We start from the raw sequence: 27842 nt of genomic DNA, 5'->3' as shown, positions 1-27842 counted from the left end.
CGGACAAGGGTAAATCTAAATGCCCGCCACTAAAGTGGGGGCACAAAAATAAATAAAAAACAACAAAGTAAAATTTAGCACAATTTAATTTGCACTTCAAACCATACAGAGCCTTTTTCCATTTCTTTTACCACTCTTAATTAATATTGATATCAACTGTGCTATCCATGTGTTAATAGGGGAGATAATCAGAGTAGAGGTAAAATGTTAAAATGATTCGGTTATTTAAAGCATTCAATTCAATTAAATTCAAATAGAGTTAATAAAATATAAATCTAGAGTTAATAAGTCATTTCAATTTTTGGTTAACTTTGATATTGCTTTTTAATAGTTATTGAATACTGCAATAATGCATGTATTAAAACTGCAAACATCCTCTCATTTACTTTCTCTTGAATTTGAAGGATAGCACTATTGGAAATTAATCTAAATACATATACTGGGATGTTGTTTTTACCAAGTCATGAACATTTCATCCTCTGAAAAGATAACTGTTGCAAAACTGGTGGAATTAAATAAAAATAAAATACATGTATAACAGAAGTTGGCTTACTTCTTTAAAAAATAAAATGTAAACATTACACGAGATAATTTCAATTAAAAATCAATCATTTTTAATGTTATTAAACTTTATTGTTAATACTGATAGTAAAACATGATATTTTATCTACCCTAGACTACCGGAAAAAAGATTATTAATGAATTGCATCAATATATTTGAAACAAGTCGTTTGTAAGTTAAAAAAGAAAAATTGAGCTGCATCACGACAAAACCAACATAATGCGTTTGCTATTAGCATGGATCAAGACCAGCCTGCGCACCTGTGCAGTCTGGTCTGGATCCATGCTGGTCGCAAACGCATTATGTTGGTTTTGTTGTGACACGGCTCAATTAAAAAAAACCTGTAAAGCACGTCAGTGCAAGTTAATAAAACTCTTTGTAGCATAAAAAAAGATAATACAAAAATGCATCTTTTAACACAAAAACAAAATTATATCACATAAGTCATGTCTTTCAGTCTAAATTGCACTCCATAACAATACAAAAAACAACACTACAACTATTTGTCTTATAATACTGTTCCCAAGTTGTTGGTATAAGTTAAAGGCACATTATGCCTCAAAAATGAATACATTTTTACTTCTTTAGAAAGAGCAATTATGAATTTTATAACATTAAAATAGTGATTTCAGAGCATGTTAGATACTTATCACCTGAAGAACGTTGCGATAAATGTAAAAAAAGTTTGTTATATACGTACGCTAAAGTACCAAATATAACCAAAGTAGTGCATGTATTATTTTAACTTCCATACAAAATACTAATTCACTATAACTGTACTTGAATTGCCAAACAGCAATAGATGAAAAAGATGGTTCAGGTACTTGGCCAATGAGTTACTTTTTGGATACCAAAAAGGGACACCATTTTAGTTAAAAAGCTTTTGAGAAATAAAATTAAAAGCATTTCTGAGGCATAATGGGTGTTTTAAAAAAAATCTATGTTATAAACTTTTCATATCTACATGTATATTTATATCACCATGATTTTTACTTTGTAAAAGTCTATAAAAAACAACATTGATATAAGTTTAAAAGGTGTGTAAAAAAATCCAAACAAATTCCTAAATAAGCTAAGATGTAAAAAATGAATGATAAGATTTCTTTTCTATGATGTGAGTTAATATAATAGAAACTTGGCAGCTATGAATGCTATAAAAAATAGAATTATATACATATATATATACATCTTCTTTAACAAACAAATCTTAATTTCAGTAATATTTTTAAACTTAACAGAAAAAAAACTACAATACCCATTTTGGTAAATAAAGAATAAATTTAACAGGTGTAATACTGGTTTATAAATAGACAATTTCTACAACAATAATACTGATAACATTTCACAATACTTTATCTAATAAATTGTTTCAATTTTGATTATTATGCAAAAAAATACTGTATTGGCATTACATTTGATTACCATTGCATTTACTGGGAATAAAACCACTAAAGTCTTAGAGAAAAAAACAAAACTTTGAAGTTTTTTTTTATACTGTTTTCATTTCTTCACAAACATTACCGAAACTGGAATTTTAAATTCCATTCAAAAGATTAAAAGAAACTAAATCTAAAGAGTGATATAAAATTAATGTTCTTCCAATTGTATTCATAAAAAAGTTATGGAAATGAAAGTGTTATCTCCAGTTTTAGATCATACAAGGTTCTTATGCCATTGTTTTGAACCCGGTCGGGTTTGGGGCACCACTGTGGTATGACAGGGGTGGGGCTCCAGCGGGGTAAGGTTTTATATTAGCTTCAGTGATTGGATGCTCAGCGGAGCCCGGGTAACCACGATCTTTGATGTAGCTCATGTCGGGAGGGTAGGCATAAGATGGGTGTCCCGTATATATTGAAGGGACCACACCTGGCTGAGCTTGTGGAGCTATCTGAACTGCACCTTGCCCCTGAAATGAAAAATTAGTCATTTATTCAAGTTCTTAATCCAAATTTCTTATAAAATACAAATAATTATAACAAGTACTATGTTCGAAGTGTAAATAGTACAGTATAACCCCTGCAGAGTGACCATCTGTAGACCAATAACCTTACAACAGGTTCATCAACAGAATCAAATCTTTCCAAACTTTCATTTTTACACTTAATTTCACCTCTCAGAAACAACCCAAAATCTTTGCCTCTCTGCAGTTTTTTTATTATAATAATATATAGTATTACACCATAGAGTGACATAACAAACCTAAACAAAACACTTATGCATCAGTATTTAAGGATGATACAGTTGCACCTGTCTAGACTTGAGAGCTTGACTTCAAAATAATGGATACTCACATGCATAGCCTTGAAAAGTCAGACACTGGACCTGTAAATTTCCATACACCTGATACACAGGTATATGTTTTTCCAGCCTTCATGGATAAAACATTCTAGGTAAAAATGTCACATTCAATTTCCCATGACACGGAATGCGTCACTGCTTGTTTGCTTTGCTTTTTCAATGAACAATATATACATGCAATGAATATTGAATGTGTAATATAATTGTTACACAGATTTACTTACAGGTATTTGTTGAGCTTGGTAGTTAACATCACCATATAGATGAGGAACCATTGGTCTTGCTTGTGTGTACAATCCTCCGAGGGCAGCGTAACCTTGGTGACCACCAGCCGCAACATTCTCCCCAACAAATGAGCTCACCTGTCAAATATACATAATACAATTAAACATTAAAAATAATTTATCATTAATAAGAAGTGCAGGCTGGTCTGACTCTGTACTGTTGGTTATCTCAATTTCTGCATTTTTAATTGAAATCCTTTATACCTTAGTTGGCTGTTCCAAATTTGAAATACAAAACTTGGCAAATCCATAGGTTGAAAATTAAATGCAAACAGCAAACAGCTTTATTAACAAGAGCTGTCACAGGAGACAGCGAAGCTCGACTAATAAAATACTGGACGCAGTAAGGAAGACAAAACTATGAAAGAAAAATCAATTATGTATAATTATGCTTTAAATATAGTAAAAAAATAACATTGTTAACATAAATTCCAAGATCAAGGGGAATAATTCTAGAAATAGTCTTGCTAGAGTTATGAACCTTGTCACACAACATGTGTGTAATGATAAGAAATATATATTTGAAGTAGATGCCTTAAAAAGTAAAGAAGTTATAATATTTCGTAAAGAAAATCCTTAGTTCCAAGAGAGATAAATCTGTAAATATTGCTTATACACATTGTCACATAAAATGTAATTGATAATAGGAATAAGTATTGAAGTTTGAGGTAGATACCTTTAAAACTAAAAAAAGTCATAGTAAGAAATAACATTTTTCTAGTAAAAAAATCTAAGTTTATGGGGAGATAATTCTTACAATATTGGTGGAAGAGTTATGAACCTTGTCACATAAGATGTGGATGATGATAAGGTACATATATTTGAAGTATGAAGTTGATGCCATTAGAAATAAAGAAGTAACAGTAAAAAGTAGTATTTTTTAAGGAAAATTCTAAGTTCAAGGGGAGATATACCTGAAAATATTGGTGCTAGAGTTATGAACCTTGTCACATAAGATGTGGTTGATGATAAGGAACATATATTTGAAGTATGAAGTTTATCCCTAAAGAAATAAAGAAGTAACCGTAAAAAATAGTATTTTTTAAGGTTAATTCTAAGTTCAATGGGAGATAAATCTGAAAATATTGGCGCTAGAGTTATAAACATTGTCACAAAAGATGTGGTTGATGATAAGGAACATATATTTGAAGTTGATACGTTAAGAAATGACAAAGTTATAGTGAAAAATATTTTACTGCACCAAAACTTTAATCTGGACGTGGACGCCGATGCCACCGCCAGGGCGAGTAGGACAGCTCTCCATATACTTCGTATAGTCGAGCTTATAAAATATATATATATAGGGATTTAGTTTGCCAGCAGAGCAGTAAGACTAATTGTCACAAAAATCATAATTTATAGGGACATTGCAGTAGATTTATAGAAGAAATCAAAATTTCTTACCGTGTTTAAAATATGCATTGCTTTTAATTTATCACATTCAAATGGAAATGCACTGAGTATATATTCTTCACCTAATTTCGTCTGACTGTCTGTGAGCACTCTGTAAGGAACAAAGACAACAATAGAAAAATATCCAAGATATGAAATTTTTATATTTTATATAAAGTCTCTTTGACTATGTATGTTACATAGGAAATAGAAATCAATTTGAGTGGTTGATGTAAAATAATGCATGGCCGAGTTAAAATGCACAGAAATATAATCATGAAAGTTGGTAGACCTGAGTGATCAATTTCAAAGCATTTGAACAATAAACCGTGCATTATCATACTACAATGCAAGACAAATTAATATGAGCCGCGTCATGACAAAACCAACATAATGGGTTTGTGACCAGCATGGATCCAGACCAGCCTGCGCATCCGCGCAGTCTGATCAGGCTCCATGCTGTTCGCTATCAGTTTCTCTACTTGTTATAGTGTTAGTAAGCGAACAGCATGGATCCTGAACAGAATGCGCGGATGCGCAGGCTGGTCTGGATCCATGCTGGTCGCAAACCCATTATATTGGTTTTGTCATAACGCGGCTCATATCTTTTTCCATTCTAACATGCTAATAAATAGAGAATTGATAAATAATATGTTGAACTACATTGTGCATAGGAGTAAACTTTCCGGATGTCTTTTAGTTTGTTGGAAACTTATAAAAGAAAATGATTGCAAAAGGACATATTAAACATCTTTAATGTTATAAATTTTTTCACAACATCATCAAATAATGACAATGACTATCAAAATATATAAATTGATGTTCCACAAGTGAATAATAAAAAGTCAAGTTTGTTTTGGCATATCAATTTTATTCACAGAATAACAAAATATTTTTTACATTTTTCGTTTCAATTTACATTTCTATATGTGCATGCATTTTTAACTAATACTACCTTAATTGAATAGAATTTCCCTATTTTCATAAAGTGTACTTTGTGTAAGGTCTAATGACACTCTACCGTCCACATGTTTCCATTAAGATGCCTAGAACTTTTCTATTCAAGTAGCATTTTGTCAGAATAAGCAAAGTTATAAAATTAAGTTGTATAATTTTAATTTATTAAAGTTTACCTTTTGATGCAATCTAGTACAATAAGTTTATCATTTTGAACAGTTACAGCACCTATTATCAGTCTAGCATCCTGGCATGTCATACGACATAGTCTCTGAAAATATTACATACATGTATGATGTACTTACATATGATGTTACCGTTTGTAAGAAATTTTCTCAAGATACTTTAAACACTTCACACTATCATTAATAAAATATTTTCTAAAGATAGCTATCTGAAAGTTTAAAATGTTGCCAACACAAAAAACAGTAGCCTATCTTTATAAGATATTAAAAAATAGGTAATTCTGAGGTAGCTACAGCTAACACAGAATGTGCTCTCTCTCCGTGACCGATGTTTGAAAGGACTCTTAAACACCATCTTTCTCCAAGCAAAATTTAGCTAAATGATACCTTCATTTCATTTCAGATTTCAAAATAGTTATGTATTTTCTAACATTTTCACATTTGAAAATTCAAAAAATGTCAGTCTTAAATATTTTTATAACAGTTGAACCTTACAATAAGTAACTAGTTACAGATTTTTTCCTTTGTAAGTGAAATACAATGAGATTTTAACATTTAAAGAAAGGAAATCTGCTAATTGAAACATTTTTTTTTCACAATGAAAAATAAAAAATCTTTAAACACTTTTCACACATATATCAGAACATTTCTTACAGGTTCCAGTATCTTGATCACTCTGATTCTATCAGCTGGATTGGCATATAGGAACAATAATGTGGATGCCTGAAAAGTGGAACAAAGTTCATTATGATTACACTGTATAGAAATATCCATGTCAGAAAGGAATTTTTTATTCAATTTATAACAAGGCCAATATAACAGTGCCTTGTCATGCTTAAAACAATATAAGTCTCTAAGAATATATTGCATTTTTTTTATGTTTTTTATGAAACTTTGACTTTGATATTCATTTTGTCTTAAGATATATTTATTTTAGCTTGATTGTGATAATATATCTTGAAGCATATATATATTTGAAGTATATTCTAGAATCTGTTTCCTGATATATTTGAAGTATATTCTAGAATCTGTTTCCTCAGGAACTAACCAGTACAGGTGTCATATGATAAAACATGGTTATAAACCCAGCAGAGGTTGAACTCAAGATCCTTTGGGAGAGAGACATGTTAACCAACAGGCCAATTTCTTACATTCTGTTTTTTTTTTTTTTTTTAGATAACTGACCATCTTAGTAATTTATATATAAGTAAATTATGGTTCAAACAATTGTAATGTAATATATTCAGAAATGATAACCATTATAGCTGCAAAATAGAATATGACCCATTATCATCTTTACCTGGCTAGCATTGAAAAATCCTCTTGAGCCATATAATATTTCGACTTTCTTCTCTGCAGATGTTGTTTGCTTAAATGCACAATATAAGAAAAATGAAATAATTTTCATAAATTGTTACAAAATAGAGATACATGTTCCTAATTTTAACTGTGTGAAAATTAATCCATGCATATACAATGTATATGAATGTAGATATATGGCCCAATTCCCACTGCAATATACATTGTAACTCATTTATTCCCTATTTCAAAAAAACATTCCCAACAAAAAAGTTTCTTTCTGAGAAAAATTTAAAATGTCTTGACTTGTACCTTAAATGTAGTGACAGGTTATATGATCATATATATCTTGTGCAATAACGGAATAAGTCCTTCTAAATTTAATAGCAGTTAATCGGTTATTGCACTCAGGGGACGAATTTTCAATGAATACAACTTATAAGTAATGTTTATGTTAGTTTTTAATGTTTTGAAAATACTAAAATTTACAAAATGCCACATATTTCTTCCCAATTTTATCTAGGTGCCTTTTTCCCAAAATGCATTATTGTCATGAGCCAAACACCTAGATTGGTACAGCATTGGAAATGGTTGGCATGCATGTCATATAAGTTTATTTTCCTGACATTGGCATAGACACTGTGTAACTTAATAAGATTACAATAAACAAAGCTTTTTTCACTGTCATTTTTATCAGTATTCACTTAACCTTAAACACTTAAAACTGGGGTTAAATGCACTTTACCAGTATGTAGAAAAGAACAAAAGTTCATGTAACTATAGCATGCTTATTAACAATGCTGATCAGCCAGACAGGAGCAAATATGTAAGGCTTCTCTACATCCTATTGAGGGCTATTGCCCCTGAACCCCCATTTTACCAACAATGACCAACACTTGATTCAATCGAAAAAGGGCAGGCATATTTTGATATCCGACATGCCAAATGAGTGTGTAATAATAATGCATGTTTAAAACTCACACAATTTGTTAAAATTTTATTTTAAAAATTAAAAATTACCCAAAAAAAATACCCCTTTCATTTTTAACCGGGAGTTTAAAATTTTAATAAAAATTTTTGTTTTTAAGGTTTTGTAAAAACCTTTAAAAAGAAAAATTTTTCTTTGTTCAAAAAGTACATTTAAATTTTAAGGGAAAAATTTTTTTTGCTTAAATTTATGGTAAAATTAGGGAACCCATTAAATAAAACCCAATTTTTTTTCCTTTAAAAAATTTTTTTTGGGGAAAAAAATTTAAAAATTTTTAATTAATTAAATTGGGAAGAATATTTAAATTTTTTAATAAATAATTTTCCCAAAATTTTTCCTTTAAAAAGTTTTTGAAAAAGGGGTTTTACTGAATCCCCCTTTTTTAAAAATGTTTTTAGTTTAAGGAAAACAAAAATTTTTGTTTTTTTTTTTTAAAAATAATAATTTACCCCCTATTTTTGGAAAAATAGCCTTTTTAAAATGAAAAAAGGGGGCGGAAAAAATTGAAGGGAAAAGGAAAAACCAGTAATTTTAAAGTTTATTTTGACTTCTAATTTTCTTTAAAAAAAAAACCTTTTAAAAATTTTTTTTCAAAAACAAAACCCAAAAAAAAAGGGAATAAAAATTTACCCTATAAAAAAAAAACCAAAAATTTTTAAATTTTTTTAAGAAAATTGTTCCCCGCCTGGTTTTTAACCTTTTTCATTCCCCAAAACCCTTTCCCCCAAAAATAAAATTGGGTTGGAAAAAAACGGGGTATTTTGAAATTTCCAATCCCCCAAAATGGTATAAGAAACAAATTTTTCTGTTTAAAAAATCCAATCGTCCTTTTTCCATTGATTTTTCCCGGAAAATTTTTTTTTAAAAAATTTATTAATTAAAATTCCCAAATTAACGTTTTCCCACCTTTTTAAAAAATTAATGGAATTTTCCGGCCTTTTTTTGAATTTGGAAAAAAAATTTTAAATTTTTTTTAAAAACCAAAATTAAATTTCCCTGCCCTTTAAAAATAAAAAATTTTTTCCAAAAGGGGGTTTTGTGTGGCTGAAAAAATTCCCCTTTTTTTTTTAACCCCATAATTTAAAAAGGGTTAAAAAACTTAAAATTTCATGTTTCCAAACCAGATGAAATTTTTTTTTTTTAAAATTAAATTAAAGCTTTTATTTTTTTCAAAACCCTTTTTTTAACCCGGAAGGGCCAAAAAGGGCCCCCCCAATTTAACAAAAAAAAGGAAAACCATGTCCCCCCTTTTAAAAGTCCCTTTCAAAATTTTTCGAAAAAACCATGTTTTTTTCAAAATTTAAAAAAAATTATATTTAAAAGAAATGTTTTTTTTAAAAGAAAATTTGGCGGGGGAAAAAAAACACAATTTCCCCCAATAAAAAAATAAACTTTCCCCTTTATTTTTTTTTAAAAAATTTCCCAAATTTTAATAAAAACCATTAAATTTGGGAAAAACCTAAAATTTTTTTAAGGCGTTGTTTCCCCACAATTGGAAAAAATAGTTAAACGCCTTTTCCTTTTAACTTTTTTAAAAAAATTTTGGTTCTGGGGAAAATTCAAAATTTTATTTTGAATTCCCAAATAAAAAAATTTTCGGTTTTAAATTTTAAAATTTAAAAACGGGAAAAAAAACCCCTTTTTTCCTTTAAAAAAATTTTTAAAATTATATTTGTAATTTTTTTCAAAAAATAAAGTAAAATTTAACCCCATTTTAAGAAAAAAATTTTCCTTATTTTTAGGGAAAAAATTAATTTTCTTTAATTTTAAAAAAAATTTTAATATAAAAAATTTTTTTTTCCCCCAAAAAATTGTAGAAAAAAAACGATTTTGAAATTTTTAAAAAAAAAAATTTCCAATTTTTTTTCCCTTTTAAAAAAGGTTAAATAAAATGAAAAAGGGAAAAAAAAAAACCATATTTGAAAAATTTTGTTTAATGAAACTTAAAATTTTTAAAATTCCCCCAAAAGAGCTAAAAGGAAAAAAAAACGTAAAAAAAAAAAATTTTAAAATTTTTTTTGAAAATTTTTCAAATAATGGAAACAAAAAAAATTTGGGAATTTGAGTTGAATAAAAAATTTAAAAAAAGTCACAATCCACTTATCCATTTTTGGGATTTTGTAAAAAAATTTGGAAATTTCATTAAATATAAACAATCCCTATTAATGTGAACTTGTGTTATTTTAAATTAAAATTTTTAAAAAAAGGGAAATGCTGCAAATTAAAAATTTTTACACAAATTTTTGGCCTAAAACGGGTCATTACAAACAATACTTTACTTAAATTTATTCTGTCAAAAAGCAGCCCAAAAATTAAATTTGCTCGGGCATAAATTTTTTAGCCATCTTGGTTTTTTTCAAAGAAAATTTTTTTTTGGGTGAAAGAAATAAAAAATTTTTTTAGCTTCGCCCAAATTTGAAAAAAGCTTTCTTGGCAACAAAAGGGCCCTCAAACCCGGGAAGGGCTTTTTAAAAAGGGGGAAATCCCACTTATTTAAAATTTTAATTAATTTTTAGTTTTTTCTTAAAATCAAAAAAATAAAAAATATAGATTTGGATTTTGGCGAAATGTTTAAATCAAATTTTTTTTTTGAACATTCTTTGATTTTGATCTTTTTTATATATAGCTGGACAAAAAACTGTTTTTTTAAAAGCTGGACCTTGATTTTTTCCAAAAGAAATGGGACACTGGAAAAATAATCTATCTCCCTTTTGAACTTTGTCTTTACGAAAAAGTTGTAATCGGGACGACCCAAAACAAATTGCAAAATTCACAAATTAATAAAAAAAGGGAAGGAGTTTATTTTTTTTATCAACCTGCACTTTCTAAAAAATTTAATTATTTCCCATTTTTAATAAAAAAAAGGGTTAATTTTTTTTTTTTAAATCTGCCCCAAAAAGGGGAGTTTTGTTTCTGAACCAAAAATCAATTTATTAAATAGTAAGCCCCAGTGTTTTGAACTGTTGACGGGTTTGGGAAGCATTTTCCCATTTTGTGAGATAAATTCTTAAAATAATTAGCAATTTTATTAGAACTTTCCATATTTTTTTGATTTTTGCAAACGGGTTCCCCAAAAATTTTAATTTTTTAAAATTAAGGGCCTTTTTGGGAAAAACCCCAAAGTGGTAAAATCTTTAAAAAAAAAAGAGAAAAAAATTTTTAAAATTTCCCTATCCCTTTAAGCGAAATTTAATATCATTTTTTTTTGGGTCCCAAGGAAATGATAAAGGGTGGGTGTTTTCGAAAAAAGCCAATCACAACTTTTAAAATTTACAAGATCCCAATAAACTGGGGAATTCTGTTTAAAAAACTGATGCGAAAAATTTTTTTAAAATTATTTTAACGACTTCCCCTTTTAAAAGGCCTTGCTTTTTTTCATATTATTCTGTATTTTATTGTTTATTTTAATGGGGGGTTACATACCCGTATGGCCCCAAAAAGGCAGCTTTCATGTCAAGTAGGGACCTGAAATGACCCAGTCATCCCCCTTAAAAGTTAAATTTTTGGGAAGCCCCCAAAAAGTGGTGATAATTTCATAATCCCAATTTCCACAGAGTAATTTACCCAAAAGATATAAATTTTGAGCCAAAAGTAGGTCACGGGTGTGGCGGTCAATGATAACCTTAATGAAAAATTTTACTTTAGAAACCTGAAAAAAAATAAAGGAAAGGTATTTCCTTTAAAAAAAGGGCCCCTTTTTGGGGGGGCCAAAAAGGGAAAGGGGGCCCCCCCTTTTTTTTTTCCCAAACCCCTTCCCAATTTTTTTTTTTTATTTGGGGGGGGCCTAAATGCCCCCTAGTAGAAAAATTTTTGTCAATAAAACTAAATTTAAATGGTCCCCCTATTTTTATTAAATTTAAAAAACAAAAGGGAAGCAATTTTTTTCACTGAGAGGAAATTTTTTTCATTACAGATAAAAAAACAATTTTCCCAGCGGGAAATTGATGTTTTGCTTTCTTCAGGGGCCCGGGTAAAAATCAAAAACTTAAAAAAAAAATTTATAGTCAGTATAAAAATCAATTAAAGAATACCCCTTTTAAACTGAAAAATAGTTTATAAAAAAAACTAGCAAAAGTCAAATGAAATGATTCTTTTTTTTTTTATCATTCTTGCTTTTATTTGAAAAAAAATTTATTTTTTTCATTTTCCCAAACTTACATGTCCTTAAAAAGAATTTAAAAACTTTGAAAGGGAACAAAATGACAAAAAAATTTTTTGAAGGGTTAAAGGTTATGGGCTTCAGGTTAAAAATTATACTATTAAAAAATAATATATCCCCCATTATTTCAGAACATATTTTGAATTAAAGAAAGTCTCAAATTTTTTTACATTAATAACCCAAGTTTAAGGGATAAAAAGTTTTTTACATTAACAGTTTTTACTGAAACTATGAATTTTTTTAATTACAAAAAGGGCAAAAACCAAAAATTTGCAATAGTTTTTGCTAAAACCCTTTGAAATTTTTTGGGTTACAGGAATAAAAAATTTTTTTACTGTGAAAAAATTTGCTCAGCATTATGGGGTTTTTTAAAAAGGGGAAGGGGATCAATCAACGTTATCAAAGATCAGGTTTTTTATGTAATGACAGGGTTTCCCAAATGGGAATTTGGATCCCATTGGAAAAGGGGCGCAAAACCAGTTAACTTGGAGAATCTGATCTACAGTGGAATCCTGAATTTCTTAAATGTTTGGATATGTTTCATCTTAAATATTTGAAGGTAAAATTTATTGTTAAATGGTAATGTCTTTCCCTTTTTTAAAAGGGGAAACATTATCCTTCAAAAATAAATAAGTTTTTTTTTCAATTTTTAAAAAATGGACATGTAAAACCCACCCGGGTTATTTGGGATGGGTGACCCGTTGGACTGTGAATTGGTGAACCGGGTTTTAAATTCCCCCCGGCCCCGGTGCGGGCCCCCTTCGTTGTAAATTGATCATAAAATATTTTTTCCCTAGGGTCATTACCCATTTCCCTCTCTAACAAAAACAAACTCTGCCCAAAAAGTTTCAGTTCTTTTTCTAAACTGCTTGACACCCAAAGCCCAGGAACGATTTTTGGTGGCTTTATAGCTTTTGGAAAATTCTTTGTTGGCTAACTGCTGTGATCAAAGTGAAAACTACCAAAACCCCCCTGGGGAACAGGGGAATTTTATTACTTTAAATTTAAAGGGTTTTAGAGCATGAGAGTCGTTTTGTAAGATTTTTCACCTAAAAAAGAAGTGCTGTTTTAAATTTTAATTTTTGTAAAAAATTTGGGAAAAAACATTTGACAGTAAAAAAATTTCTCCCCGAAAACAGGCAAACAGTATGTTCCTTATTTAATATAAATAAATACAAAAAAAAACAATTTTTTAAATGTAAATTTCCCGATCTCTTTTGGGTTTTTTTAAATCCGCTTTAAGACCCTATCTTTCATTTTTTTTTATCTATTTTGGGTCGGAAAAAAAACCATTTCACCCCTTTAATCCCTTTTCCCTGCCCCAAAAAACCGCATAAATAAATTTCCCAAATGGGAAAATTTTATATAATTTAAGTTCACTTAAATCATCAAACTTTGGGGCAAAGAGTGGGAAATTAGATCAAATTTAAGAAACCCTTTTGTAAGTGTTTTCAGTGTTAGATATTAGGGTTGAAATGTTTTGGCTAATAAAATTCCCCTAGTTTTGAGTTTTTTTGGGTAAAAATGACGGGCCCGAATTTTTCAAATGTAGACCAGGGTTTGTCTTTATAATTTTTGGGTCTGAAAATATGGATATAACTCAGGCTAGTCCCGGGAAATTTTTTTATATATGGTTTTAAAACTCAGGCTTAATCTGTATATTTTGTGGTCCCGATATATTGGGGTAAAATTGGGGTTTGTCTGTTTTATTGTGTGGGCCCGATAAATGGGTTTTAATCAGGCTAGTCGTATAAAATTTTTTTGGTCCTTAATTTTGGGGGGAAAAATTTTAGGGGTAGTCTGTTTTAAATTTTTGGTCCTATATAAATTTTAATTAAACAGGCCCAGTCTGTATATTTTTTTTTGGGCCCCGATATTTTTTATATTCAAAGGGTTTGCTTATTTTGTGTGGTCCCATATTGGGGAAAATCAGGCTAGTCTTTATTTTTGTGGTCTATAAAATGGGATATATTTAGGGTAAATCTGTATAATTTTGTGGGGTTTATATAATTTTGGGATAAATCAGGCTATCCCGTATATTTGTTGGTCTGATATAAATTTTTATAATCAGGCTATTTTTTATATTTGTTGGTCTTGAAAATATGGTTTAATCAGTTTTCTGTAATTTGTGTGGCTGATATTAAATTTTTAAATTTAGGCCAAAAATTATAATTTTTGTGGTCTGATATATTGGGATAGAGGGCAGGTTTTCTGTTCCCGTTTTGTCTTAAAATGATATTTGAGTCAGGTCAGGTTTTGTATCTGTGTGGCTTTGTTTTTTTAAAAATAATTGGGGTTTAGTCTGTTAAAAAGTCCCCCCAAAAAAAACCCAAATCCCTTTATAAAGGTTTTAAAATTAAAAAATAAAATGCCCTGAAATTTCAAGACAAAATTTCAGTCTAATTTGGGTTTAAATGTGACTTGTTAGGGATGACATGCTTAAAATGAAATGGGCAAAATTTACATCTTTATTTTTTATTTAAATTTTTAAATTTTAAAGAAAATTTTTAAAGTCCTGAACAACATGTTTCTTAAAAAAAAGTTTTTTTTTTGATAAAAAAAAAGATAAAATTTTAAATTTGAAAAGGGAAAAAACAAAATTTTCCCATTTTTTTAATTGATACTGATATTATAATTAAACTTTTATTTTACCCCCAAAAGTAAAAAAAAATTATTAATTTCAAGGGGATTTGGGAATTTTTCCACCCCCGTTGGGTTTCCCGCTTTGTACCCTTGGGGGATGTTTTTTTGGGGTTGGGCTTAAAAAAAGGGGAAAGGGAGGATGGGGCCCGGGTCAAGATATTTGCCCAAATTTAAAAAAAGCTAAATTTTGCGAGCATTTTTTTTGGATTCTGAAAACAATGCTATTTTAAGGGATTTTTAATTTTTTTGATTTCCTATGTTTGAGCTAGGAGATCAGATTTTTCAACCCAAATTTTGCTTGATTTTATCAAACCCCCTAGTGCAAATAATAAAGGGTTAAAAATTTTTTAAATTTAATGGGGCCTTAAAACCCCGTTATTTGGGACTAAAAGGGGATGAAATTTATGTATTCCTTTTAATCACTGGTCATAATCATCCAAAAAAAACTGTTTTTGAATTTTCATTTTAGCCCTGTCAAAGACCAAAAACCCAAAATAGTGCCCTTTCGACCCGCTTATCCAGACCAAACCGGGCATCCTCACAACTGATAGGACCATTTCTGTTCGCTTACCAACCCTAAATTTAAAAATAAAATTTCTATACGAACCCGCAATTTGGTCCTGAATTTTAAATGGCAGGGGTGGTCTGGGTCCAGGGGTGGTCGCAAACCCATTATTTGGTTTTGTCATCGGGACGCTTAATTTTTTTGTATTGTTTTTTTGATTAAGTAATAGAAATTTTAAAGCCCAGGAAGAATTTAGCCCAAAATGTTTAAAAACAGGGGAAAGCCCCGTAGCCTTAATCAAAAAAGGGGTTTTTAAATCCCCTTAATTTACAATATAAATTTTTTTTTTACATGATTTGCAATTTCCCACAAAAGACTGGAAAACCCGTGTTAATTGATAAGGTAAGCCTAAAATTTAAATTTGAAAGATGGGGGTTTTACTCATTTTTTAAAAATTTTTTTATACTGTCAAAAAACATGCCTGTCTAACATTATCTTGATTTTCTCTTTTTACAAGTCTAGTTTGTTGGGCTACTTTTATAATAGCAAAGCTTTAAATTGTCTAAAAAGGTTTTGAAGCAACCCAAAAAAAATTCCCCCCTATGTATTGTTTCATGTTTACCCCAAAAGTTAAACCAATTTTTTTCAGTCAAAAGGAAAAAAATTTAGTCCCGCAAATGTTTTAACCCCAAAAACCCCGGGTCCGGCCCAAATGAAGGTTTTATAAAAAATTTTTCAAAACAAATGGAATTTGGAAAAAACATTCTTAGGCTTATAAAAGGTTTATGAAAATAAATTTTAAAAAATTCCCCTTTAAAAATTTTAAAGGCATGGAATTTTTAAATTTTGGTTTTTTTCAAAAGGGAAACTTAAAAAATTCCCGGGTTTTTCCAAAAAGGGGGGGGGGGGGGGGTTTTTGCCAAAAAAAAATAAAACATGGGGAAATAAAAAAAACTTATTTTAATTTTAGAAGCCCGAAAAATTTTTAAATTCAAATAAATTTGGGAAAAATTTGGTTCAAAATTTTTAATTGAAAATCCAAAATTTTAAGTTTTAAGGTTTAAATTTTTAAGGGTAGAAAAGGGGTTAATTTTAAAAAATTTTTAAAACCTTTTAATCTTCGGCCCTTGAAAATATCCCAAAAAAACTTTTTAAAAAAAAGTGGTTTCCAAAATTATAAAGAAATTTTTATTTTAAACCCTTTCCCTTTCCCAAAAAAATTAAAATTGGCTTCCCACTTTACTTTGGGGAAATTTTTCCCCTAAAAGTTGAAGGGATTTCTAAAAAAACTTTTAAAATTTTTAGTAAACCAAAAAAATGTATAAACTGCATCTGATCAACTGAGGGGTTTTATCTTAGAAAGGTTGCATTTGAACGTTTTGCCACTTTACCCATTTTTTTGAAAAAAGGGGATATTTTGCTCATGGGGGAAAAAATTTGTCCCGCTCACAAACAAAAAGGGTGGTAATTTAGAATTTTAAAACAGTAAATGTGCTTCCTTAAAGGAAACTATATCTTATGAAATATTTTTAAAAAAAACTTTTTATTGTTCCCTTTTAAATTTTTACATGTAGTCTATTCCAAAAAAATTTGTTAAACCCTAGAAAAGTTTTCTTGAAATTTAAAAACTCCGGGAAATTGTTAAAATAATAAAATGTTCTGGAAAAAAATTTTTTTGTTGCCATATAAAATACCCGAGGGTTTCCATCATTTTGCAATGATTTCTTGCATCTTCTCACCCTTTTTTGGCAAAAATACTAACATATTAATTTTTAACAAACATTTTTTAAAATATTTTCTTTTAAAAAAAAAAAAAAAATTTTAAAAATAAATTTTCAAAACAGAATATAATTTGCTTTTTACACATAATAAAAAATTTGATGCAAAAGTTAAATAGTTTTAAACCTTTAAAAAAGGACATACATTTTGATTTATTTTTGTGAATATTTGCAGGGAAAATGACGGGGGAAAAAAAATGACACGTTTTTTATTTTTTCAAATTTAGGGCCGGGATTGGATTTTGCTCCAAACTGTTTATATCCCAAAACTTCATATCTGTAAATGTAAAAAAAAGGGTTAAATTCTGAAAAATTTTTTAACACCCTTTTTTAATTTTTTTTGGGAAAATAGTTCCCAATTAAAAAGTTTTTAAGGGGAAAAAAAGAACCCCAAAAATTCCCCAACAAAAAAAAGTTAATATCCTTTTTTGCCCCCCGGGATATAGGAAATTTAACCCCCCTTTCCCCCCCTTTTAGGGTTTTTTGGGGGGGAAAAACTTTTTTTTAAAAAGGGTTTAAAAATGTTAATAGGTTTTAATTTAAATTTCAAAGGGTTTAAAATTTAAATTTTTGGCCAAAATTTTAAAAACTTCGCCAATTTTGGGAAATTTTGCCCCCTTTTTAAATTTGTTTTTCTTTAACCAGAAAAGGGGAATGTAAAAAAATTTTTGGCCGACCCAACCAAATTTCCCCACGAATTTTAAAAAAAATCAATTTAAATTCCAATTTTTTATAATGGTAAAAATTAAAAGGGGGTTTCCCTTTTTTTCAAATTTTGGAAAATTTTTTGGGCCCTTTTCCCGGGAATTTTTTTTCCCCAAATTGGTTTTTTTTAAACTCCTAAAAAAACGTAATTTTTTACTCTATCTTTTTAAATTTGTGGTTTAAAGAACCCTTTGATTCCCAAAAATTTTTGGTTTGAAAACCTCCTATTCCAAAATTCATTGGGTTTTAAAAAAAAAAAAAATAAATTTTTGCCAACAGCCAATTTTTTGGGTTTTGTTTTAAAAAACAAAACCCTTCCTTCCCTTTTTTAGAAAATTTTTATTTTATTTTTAAAGTTCCAAAAGCAAGGGAAATTTTTTTTTAATTTTTTTAATTTAATTTTACAAATGGAAAATTTAAATTATTGATTTTTAAAAAAGGGTTTTGTTTTAATTTATTTTGCAAAAATTAAAAAAATTTTAAATCAAGGAAATTTGGGTTAAGGGGAATTGGGGTTTTAAACGGTTCCAGATTCAAAAAAAAAATGCCGAAAAAAATTTTAAAAAAATTTTTAAAGTTTAAAAGATTTACCCCCTTGGCATATATATAAATCCCTTTTATCTAACCCCTACCTTTTAAAAAAGGGCTAAAGGTATTTAAAAAATTAAAAAAATTTGGAAGACCCGGGAAAATGATAGGGGAAATTTTTTAAAATTTTTTTGGCGAAAATTTGAACCCCTTCTTTTAAACACAACCCAATTTCCCCTAAATTAAACTGCACTTGATGGGGGTTTTTTTAAAGAAATTTCAAGGAGTTTTTTATCAAAAAAAAAAATAAAAAAATTTTCCAAATTTTTTTTTTTGTTTTCAGGGCCAGGTTTAAAAAAATTGGTTTTGGGGGTTAACTGTTTAAAACCCAAAAATTTTTTCAATTTAAAATTTTTTGTTTCCCCAAGAAAGGGGGACAACCAATTAAAAGGTAACGGGAAACTTTTTTTGTTAATCAAAAAGGCATTAAGGAAAAATTTTTAAGAAAAATTGCCCTCCCTTTCCCTTTATGAAATGGCCCTTTTTAAAAAAAAAACCCCCGGGCAAATTGGGAAATTCCCAAGGCGCAATCAAGTATTTAACAACAAATTTTTCAAAAAATGGCTTTTTTAAAATTTTTTTAATGAAAATTAAGGTTAAAAAAATTTTTCATTAAATTTCAAAAATTTTAAAAATTTTAAACGTTATTTTTGATTTAGAATTTCTTTAAAATAAAATTTTGGTTAGAAAAAATTTTTCCTTTAAATTTTTTTAGAAAATCATTTTTTTTAATTTTTAAAAAATTAAGTCTTTAAAAAAGTGATTTATTATAAAGGGGACAAAAAAGTAAAAAGAGATTTTTGGACCAAAAAAAAAAAAATATATTTAAAAATTTTCCAAGTGTCAAAAAAGAAAAAAGGAAAAAAAAAAAGGTTTTTTTTTAATTCTTTTAAAATTTTTAAAATTTTTTGAAAAATTAAAAAAGGATTTTTGAAAAAAAAAAGTAAATGTTTTTAAAAAAAAAATTTCCCACATTTTTGAAGGCCCTTTAAAGAAAATGCTTTTATATTTTTAACTTTTTTTTCAGATCAGTGTTTTTTAATAATTGGTAAAATATTTTAGTTTTGTTAAGGTTCCCTCATGTCTTTAATGATTGTTGTATAACTAAATCTAAAACATATCTATTTATCAAGTTTTTATACCTTTATGATCTTTACTTATTAAACGGGAGTTATTTTAATGACTTTATATTTTATTACCTTATATTGTTGTGCATTTATCATTGATTTGCATTAAGGATATAAGCAATAGTGTTTGAAGATAGATATAATGTATATATGTATTTCATATCTGAATAATCTATCTAAAAAGTGGTATGGTGTTTGTTCATTTCGGGTTTTTACATCTTGTTTTACAGGCAAATATTAATTGCATGGTCTGTCTATTTATGGAATCTTCCATGTCTTTGTCTCACATTCAATATGTTAAACTGTGTTAGCATTATACATATATATCATAAAATGTATGCTGTATTTGAATATATTGTTAACTCATGCTTTTTGGCAGAGGTATAGCCCCTTTTCTATAATACTCAAATAGTACTTGATATAATGTAAAACTGATGGAAATCTTATGAAAGAGGGATGCCTTTAAATTGAAAAATTGTGTAACACATTAATCTTGATTTGAATTTGGAACTGTGTAATGGATGTCTTTCAATATTTTAAGCGGTTTCAATATAATATATTAAAACATGCATTGGGTATAAGACCACTAAAATTGAAGAAGGAAAATTTATAATAACACAAAGATTTTTTTTTTTTTTGCAAAGAGTCAAGATATCAACATCGGGGTAAATTAAATGCTTATATTTTTTTACATACAGGATGTATGTTTTCTTGTTTTAGTTGTTGACAATTTAGTTTGATATATAGAATTTAAAATTCAGTATAACAAATATGAGCCGCGTCACGACAAAACCAACATAATGGGTTTGGGACCAGCATGGATCCAGACCAGCCTGCGCATCCGCGCAGTCTGATCAGGATCCATGCTGTTCGCTATCAGTTTCTTTACTTGTTATAGGGTCTGTAAGCGAACAGCATGGATCCTGATCAGACTGCGCGGATGCGCAGGCTGGTCTGGATCCATGCTGGTCGCAAACCCATTATGTTGGTTTTGTCATGACACGGCTCATATGTACCATTGATTTTACTGTTTGTCTCCTATATCATTTGCATAATTTTTTTTTAAATGTTAATAATTAACCAATTAATATTTTTCTCAAACTCAACAGTGTAATTGATACTGGTATATAATGATTCCTTTGCTATAAATCAGCTGTTGATTTTTTTTGCATTGAAACCCATTGAGAGAGAAACAGTTCTATATATTAAGCTTGATTTATGATATCTATATTGATTATATAATTAGTGATTTTTTGGGGGGATTTTGTCATTTACATTGTACTAAGAACATCGAATTTACATGTAGCCTGGAATGTTATATTATTGTCATACTTTATGATTTGGCTATGCCTGTATTTCATTTCAATGGTGAGGGCAATAATTGATATTTTGTCTGAATATTATGTTAATATTGCATTTTTTGCTGAAAAGGGTCAAAGATGTTAAGTTCTATCTGCACATGACCACACATATCAAAATAATACAAGAGATGGGTAGATATTACAGAGTATACCTAAATTGTTTTTATAAAAATTATTCAGATTATTTAGATGTGACACTGTCCCTGCTATATGATGTCTATATTTAAGCTTAATGTATTTTGTAGGTAATACTTGCCCTTTGATTTATAATCAAGATAATTGCGTGTTTCATGTGTAAGTTGTACATTTTGTGCATTATATGAATATTCCCTAAGTCTGCCAATGACTTGTATTTATACATATACATGTCTGCTCGTTCTGAGGCTCAAGTTACCATTATTGTTATACCGGTTCACCACACTTGTGAAGACCTGTATTCAGATATGATAAAATAATCTGTGTAACATTATTATAATACAATGTATTCAGATATGATATAATAATCTGTGTAACATTATTATAATACAATGTATTCAGATATGATATAATAATCTGTGTAACATTATTATAATACAATGTATTCAGATATGATAAAATAATCTGTGTAACATTATTATAATACAATGTATTCAGATATGATAAAATAATCTGTGTAACATTATTATAATACAATGTATTCAGATATGATAAAATAATCTGTGTAACATTATTATAATACAATGTATTCAGATATGATAAAATAATCTGTGTAACATTATTATAATACAATGTATTCAGATATGATATAATAATCTGTGTAACATTATTATAATACAATGTATTCAGATATGATATAATAATCTGTGTAACATTATTATAATACAATGTATTCAGATATGATATAATAATCTGTGTAACATTATTATAATACAATGTATTCAGATATGATATAATAATCTGTGTAACATTATTATAATACAATGTATATGGTAATGTTTGATGATTAATTTTGCTTGTGGTATAATGGAATGGTACAACACTGTAATGTTATAAGTGCAATATCCATGTCCTGAAAGCCGGTGAAAGTAAAATTTTAATTGAAATGAAACACACATACATGTATGTATGTGTCAAATCATAATGCAAAATAATAAGTCTCAAATTCTAATTTGCTTAAAGTCTTTGTATATGATGCCGTAAACACCGTGAAAAACCAAAGCATGCACAAACAAGAATGTATTTCTACATTGAAGACAGTTAACTATGTGTGTGCATAAAATTTAGTGTTGCATTTTGTTCTGATAGCATATTTCTCAATCCAAATGTCATTACTTCAAAAAAATAGTTAAGATTCGAAAAAAAAATTTATTCTTAGAGCTTCTTATCCGTCTGTAATATATAAATCTGTGTCATAATATATTACTCTTTGATATTTAAATACCCGATTTTTCCATGACATTTTACATTTTCAATGTTTGTAATGCTTATTTTTTGTGTGAAACTTTTTGTAAATGTTGTTTGTGTTGTACGTATTTTATGAATTTATCAGATTATCTTCTCAGGAATTACCCATACACTGAATATAGGCTTACTCTTGAATTAGAAATATTTGGGGTTTTCCCAGCTAATTTGTAGGTACAGACAACAACTTCCAAAATAAGCGCAACAGTTTGGCTAATCTATTGTGACAGGTAGTGCACCTTGAAGCTATAAGTTTGTTTGTACCTACAGATTAGCTGGGAAAAACCCACATTTATTGAGTTCGGGATAACATATTTTGACAGGTTCTTTAACATCTGATAATTATGTTATATAACAGCTAACCAGTAACCTCATTTATATAGCCATTTTATTGTGACTTTAACTTGTTCAGATTTCTTTAGACATGGGACTCGGTATTTTAAGTCCCTGTTTAGACACTTGCTTAGTTTTGTATCAGCCTGTAACTATTTTCCTATAAAAAGTTTCTTGTTTAAATTTTTGTTACCATAGTAACCAGATGAGAAAGATCAGTGTCATGGTGTTTTATTAATATGTATGATCAAACAGCTCCAGTTTTTATATACTTAGAAACATTTTTTGACATTTTGGGCATTTATTAGGGATTTTGTTTTTCTCTATTTGCGTTACAGAGACAAATGTTTATGTGAGCTTATTAAAATCGTTATTTCAGCTAAAACATGTAATTTGAATAATACTTGTACAGCTATTGAATACACCTGTCAAGAATTTTAACAATTGAGTAATAGCTTATCATAGAAAATTTACTTAAGCATTGGGCATTCATATAATTTTATATTTAAATCTTTATATCTGGTTAAAGTGAGAAAAATATATTGTTTCTGTTTAATCTGTGTGATCTATATTAAATTTAATTTGACCATCTTGCTTGGTGAGTGATCTTAATAGAAATGACTGTGCTTGATAAAATGTTAATAATTTTGTTATTTTTTTAGCTCACCTGAGCAATGCTCAGGGTGAGCTATTGTGATCGCCCTGTGTCCGTCGTCCGTCGTCGTGCGTCGTCAACTTTTCACATAAACATCATCTCCTCTGAAACCAATGACTGCACATCAACCAAACTTTACAGAAATGATCCTTGGGTGGTCCCCTTTCAAAGTTGTTCAAATGGTTCCGGTCTGTTGCATATGTAGGTCACAGGGCCAGAAAAGGATTTCAAAAAACACAAAATTAAAAAATCTTCTTGTCTGAAAGTACATGGGCCAGAGCTTTGATTTTTGGTATATGGTATCATCTATGGGTCCTCTACCAAAGTTGTTCAAATTTTGTCCCTAGTGTCAAAATTGGCCCCGCCCCGGGGGGTCATAGGTTTTTCCTTATATGTCTATAGGTAAATTTAAAAAAATCTTCTTCTCTGATTTGGCAAAGGCTACAGATTAGATATTTGGCATGAAACATTGTGTAGTAGACCTCTATCAAGATTGTTCAAATAATGGCCCTAGGGTCAAAATTGGCCCCGCCCCGGGGGGTCATTGATTTTCACTACATACATATAGTGAAAACTTGAAAACTCTTCTGGTCTGAAACTAAATGGCCTAGAGCTTTGATTTTTGGTATATGGTATCATCTATGGGTCCTCTACCAAAGTTGTTCAAATTTTGTCCCTAGTGTCAAAATTGGCCCCGCCCCGGGGGGTCATAGGTTTTTCCTTATATGTATATAGTAAAATCTAAAAAAATCTTCTTCTATGAAATGGCAAAGGCTACAGATTAGATATTTGGCATGAAACATTGTGTAGTAGACCTCTATCAAGATTGTTCAAATAATGGCCCTAGGGTCAAAATTGGCCCCGCCCCGGGGGGGTCATTGATTTTCATTACATACATATAGTGAAAACTTGAAAAATCTTCTGGTCTGAAACTAAATGGCCTAGAGCTTTGATTTTTGGTATATGGTATCATCTATGGGTCCTCTACCAAAGTTGTTCAAATTTTGTCCCTAGTGTCAAAATTGGCCCCGCCCCGGGGGGTCATAGGTTTTTCCTTATATGTATATAGTAAAATCTAAAAAAATCTTCTTCTCTGAATTGGCAAAGGCTACAGATTAGATATTTGGCATGAAACATTGTGTAGTAGACCTCTATCAAGATTGTTCAAATAATGGCCCTAGGGTCAAAATTGGCCCCGCCCCGGGGGGTCATTGATTTTCACTACATACATATAGTGAAAACTTGAAAACTCTTCTGGTCTGAAACTAAATGGCCTAGAGCTTTGATTTTTGGTATATGGTATCATCTATGGGTCCTCTACCAAAGTTGTTCAAATTTTGTCCCTAGTGTCAAAATTGGCCCCGCCCCGGGGGGTCATAGGTTTTTCCTTATATGTATATAGTAAAATCTAAAAAAATCTTCTTCTCTGAATTGGCAAAGGCTACAGATTAGATATTTGGCATGAAACATTGTGTAGTAGACCTCTATCAAGATTGTTCAAATAATGGCCCTAGGGTCAAAATTGGCCCCGCCCCGGGGGGTCATTGATTTTCATTACATACATATAGTGAAAACTTGAAAAATCTTCTGGTCTGAAAGTAAATGGCCTAGAGCTTTGATATTTGGTCTATGGTATCATCTGAAGGTCCAATACCAAAGTTGTACAAATTTTGTCCCTAGTGTCAAAATTGGCCCCGCCCCGGGGGTCATATGTTTTTCTAATATGTATATAGTAAAACATAAAAAAATCTTCTTCTCTGAATTGGCAAAGACTACAGGTAAGATATTTGGCATGAAACATTGTGTGGTAGACCTCTACCAAGATTGTTCAAATAATGGCCCTCGGGTCAAAATTGGCCCCGCCCTCGGGGGTCATTGATTTTCATTATATACATATAGTGAAAACTTGAAAAATCTTCTGGTCTGAAAGTAAATGGCCTAGAGCTTTGATATTTGGTCTATGGTATCATCTATAGGTCCAAAACCAAAGAAGATTGTTCAAATAATGGCCCTCGGGTCAAAATTGGCCCCGCCCTCGGGGGTCATTGATTTTCATTATATACATATAGTGAAAACTTGAAAAATCTTCTGGTCTGAAAGTAAATGGCCTAGAGCTTTGATATTTGGTCTATGGTATCATCTATAGGTCCAAAACCAAAGTTGTTCAAATTTTGTTCCTAGAATTAAAATTGGCCCCGCCCTGGGGGTCATTGATTTTCCCTATATGTATATAGTAAAAACTTAAAAACCTTCTTTTAAAGAACCCAAAGAGCTAGAGCTAAGATATTTAGCATGAAACATCTTCTAATGGTTGTCTACCAAGTTTGTTCAAATAAAAGCCCTGGGGTCAAAATTGGCCCCACCCCAGGGGGTCATTGATTTTCCCTATATGCATATAGTAAAAACTTAAAAAATTTTCTTTAAAAGAATGCAAAGAGCTAGAGCTAAGATATTTAGCACGAAACATGTTCTAATGGATGTCTACCATTTTCGTTCAAATAAGAGCCCTGGGGTCAAAATTGGCCCCGCCCCGGGGTTCATTCATTAGCTCGACTTTTTTTTTTTTAGATATATACATATTATATATATACATACATATATATATATATATACACATATTATTTATATATATATATATAGATATACACATATATATATAAATATACATAATATGTATATATTTATATATATATATTCACACATATCTTCACTTACGGGGCCATATATAAGACCGAGTTTAGTGGCATTATTTCATGCAGTCAGTTTTTATATACGCCACTATATAGGCCTATAATGAACATTTCCATACAACAGAACTAAGGGGTACTAATTTATATATATAAACTATATATTTGATTTTACCATAGGTGAAAACATATTGACTAATAACATAAAACCCCATAATAAATATATACATTTGTGGGACATATATCATTTACTACTAAAACCGGCCTACGGGCACTATGTTAGAAGGGTAGCCTACGCCCCCATACATCGTTTTAAACATGCCAGAGTTGCGAGGCCTTATGTATGCCCCACATTAAATATACACCCCACAAGTATGGTCTCAAATAGACCGTTGCCCCGTAAATGGAGGAATGTGTTTGTATATATATATACATATATATATATATATATTTATATATATATATATATATATATATATATATATATATATATATATATATATATATATATATATATATATATATATATATACATAAAAAATCTTGTTTTAAAAAAACCCAATAAGCTAGACCTAAGATGTTTAGCATGAAACATCTTCTAATGGGTGTCAACCAAGTTTATTCAAATAAAAGCCCTGGGGTTTAAACTTGCCCCGCTCCGAGGGCCTATATACAGGTGAGCGACTTTGGGCCATCATGGCCCTCTTGTATTTTATGTGCACCAGTGTTAAAGCGCACACATATAAATTCATGCTGAATTTTATGAAAATTTAAAAAAGTGTTTTAATACTGACATTGCTAGAAGAAACTGAATCTATGTATGCAAGCTATGCAGACCAAGAAAAGCTGTCACATCATGGTCTGCCCTGTTTGCAATTCAGTCAGTACATATTTTAAAAAATTTTCTCTCAAGTATTATTTTAAAACATTTTTCCAAAGTTTGATTTTTTGAAACTTTATTTTCTCATCATGAGATATGCCGCTTTAATGTATAATAATATGCTACAGTATAACCCCTGCAGAGAAATATCCTTAGGGACACAAATATTTTGGTTGTTGCTTTAGAGGTTCTGCTCTGTAGAGGTGAAATTAAGTGGAATCTTTACTTTGGGAAGAAATGATATTGTTGTTATAAAGAGGTGATTGCTCTACAGAGGTAAAATATACATGTAGTGGAAGTATCTACTTTGGGAAAAAATGATATTGTTGTTGTAAAGAAGTGATTTGAGCTGTGTCATGACAAAACCAACATAATGCATTTGCGACCAGCATGGATCCAGACCAGCCTGCGCATCCGCGCAGTCTGATCAGGATCCATGCTGTTCGCTATCAGTTTCTTTACTTGTTATAGGGTTTGTAAGTGAACAGCTTGGATCCTGATCAGACTGTGCGGATGCGCAGGCTGATCTGGATCCATGCTGGTCGCAAATGTATTACGTTGGTTTTGTTGTGACACGGCTCATTTCTCTACACAGGTTATACATGTACTTACCATTCTCTATTATATATATATATTGTGATACAAATTAATGTTTATATATTTTATCTTCTTACAAAACAATTTTAATGTTTTTATATGTGTTACACTTTTATAGATGTTGTACTTACATTTAGATAGCTTTTTTTTTCTCACACTGTGATTTTTTATTGATATCCCATTTTTGTATGGTCTTGCATTTTGTAAACTAGTAATTTGTTTAATTAAGGTGAAAATATTTGAAATAATAATTACGATTTGTGAATATTCAATTTCATTTGTTGAAGTCCGTTTTGAAGGTGTTACTTTTAGTATTATATAAATTTAGACGTGGCTTTATTTGTTTTGTAGCTTGATTTGTTAAGATATTGTGGGTCTCTTTTCTTATTCAGTGTGAAGAAAAGTGTGACTTTGTTGAT

General features: G+C 29.6%; 1 protein-coding gene across 1 annotated transcript; it reads right to left on the bottom strand.

Annotated features, from left to right (window-relative positions):
• Positions 1–68: 68 nt before the first annotated feature.
• On the bottom strand, positions 69–7130 carry LOC132742483 (uncharacterized). Its single transcript, XM_060730922.1, has 6 exons — positions 6979–7130; positions 6333–6401; positions 5670–5764; positions 4549–4648; positions 3085–3222; positions 69–2468 (listed from the first exon to the last, which is right to left on the bottom strand). The coding sequence occupies exons 1-6, from the start codon at positions 7084–7086 to the stop codon at positions 2229–2231; spliced, it is 750 nt and encodes a 249-aa protein (XP_060586905.1). The 5' UTR covers positions 7087–7130; the 3' UTR covers positions 69–2228.
• Positions 7131–27842: the final 20712 nt, after the last annotated feature.

The sequence above is a fragment of the Ruditapes philippinarum genome, unplaced genomic scaffold, assembly GCF_026571515.1.
Source record: "Ruditapes philippinarum isolate M1 unplaced genomic scaffold, ASM2657151v2 ctg391_1_1_1_1, whole genome shotgun sequence".
Lineage (NCBI taxonomy): Eukaryota > Metazoa > Mollusca > Bivalvia > Venerida > Veneridae > Ruditapes > Ruditapes philippinarum.
The sequence above is the reverse complement of the archived record's forward strand: the minus strand, read 5'-3'. Positions and strand labels throughout refer to the sequence as shown.

Bases quoted from the DNA above. Each gene is read 5' to 3' on its own strand.
- LOC132742483 (XM_060730922.1), bottom strand. From the start codon at position 7,086: ATGAAAATTATTTCATTTTTCTTATATTGTGCATTTAAGCAAACAACA. The intron at 6,402-6,978 runs GTAAAGATGATA...TCCACTTTTCAG, and splicing joins GATTTTTCAATGCTAGCCAG to GCATCCACATTATTGTTCCT. The intron at 2,469-3,084 runs GTAAGTAAATCT...TTTTCATTTCAG, and splicing joins ACCAAGCTCAACAAATACCT to GGGCAAGGTGCAGTTCAGAT.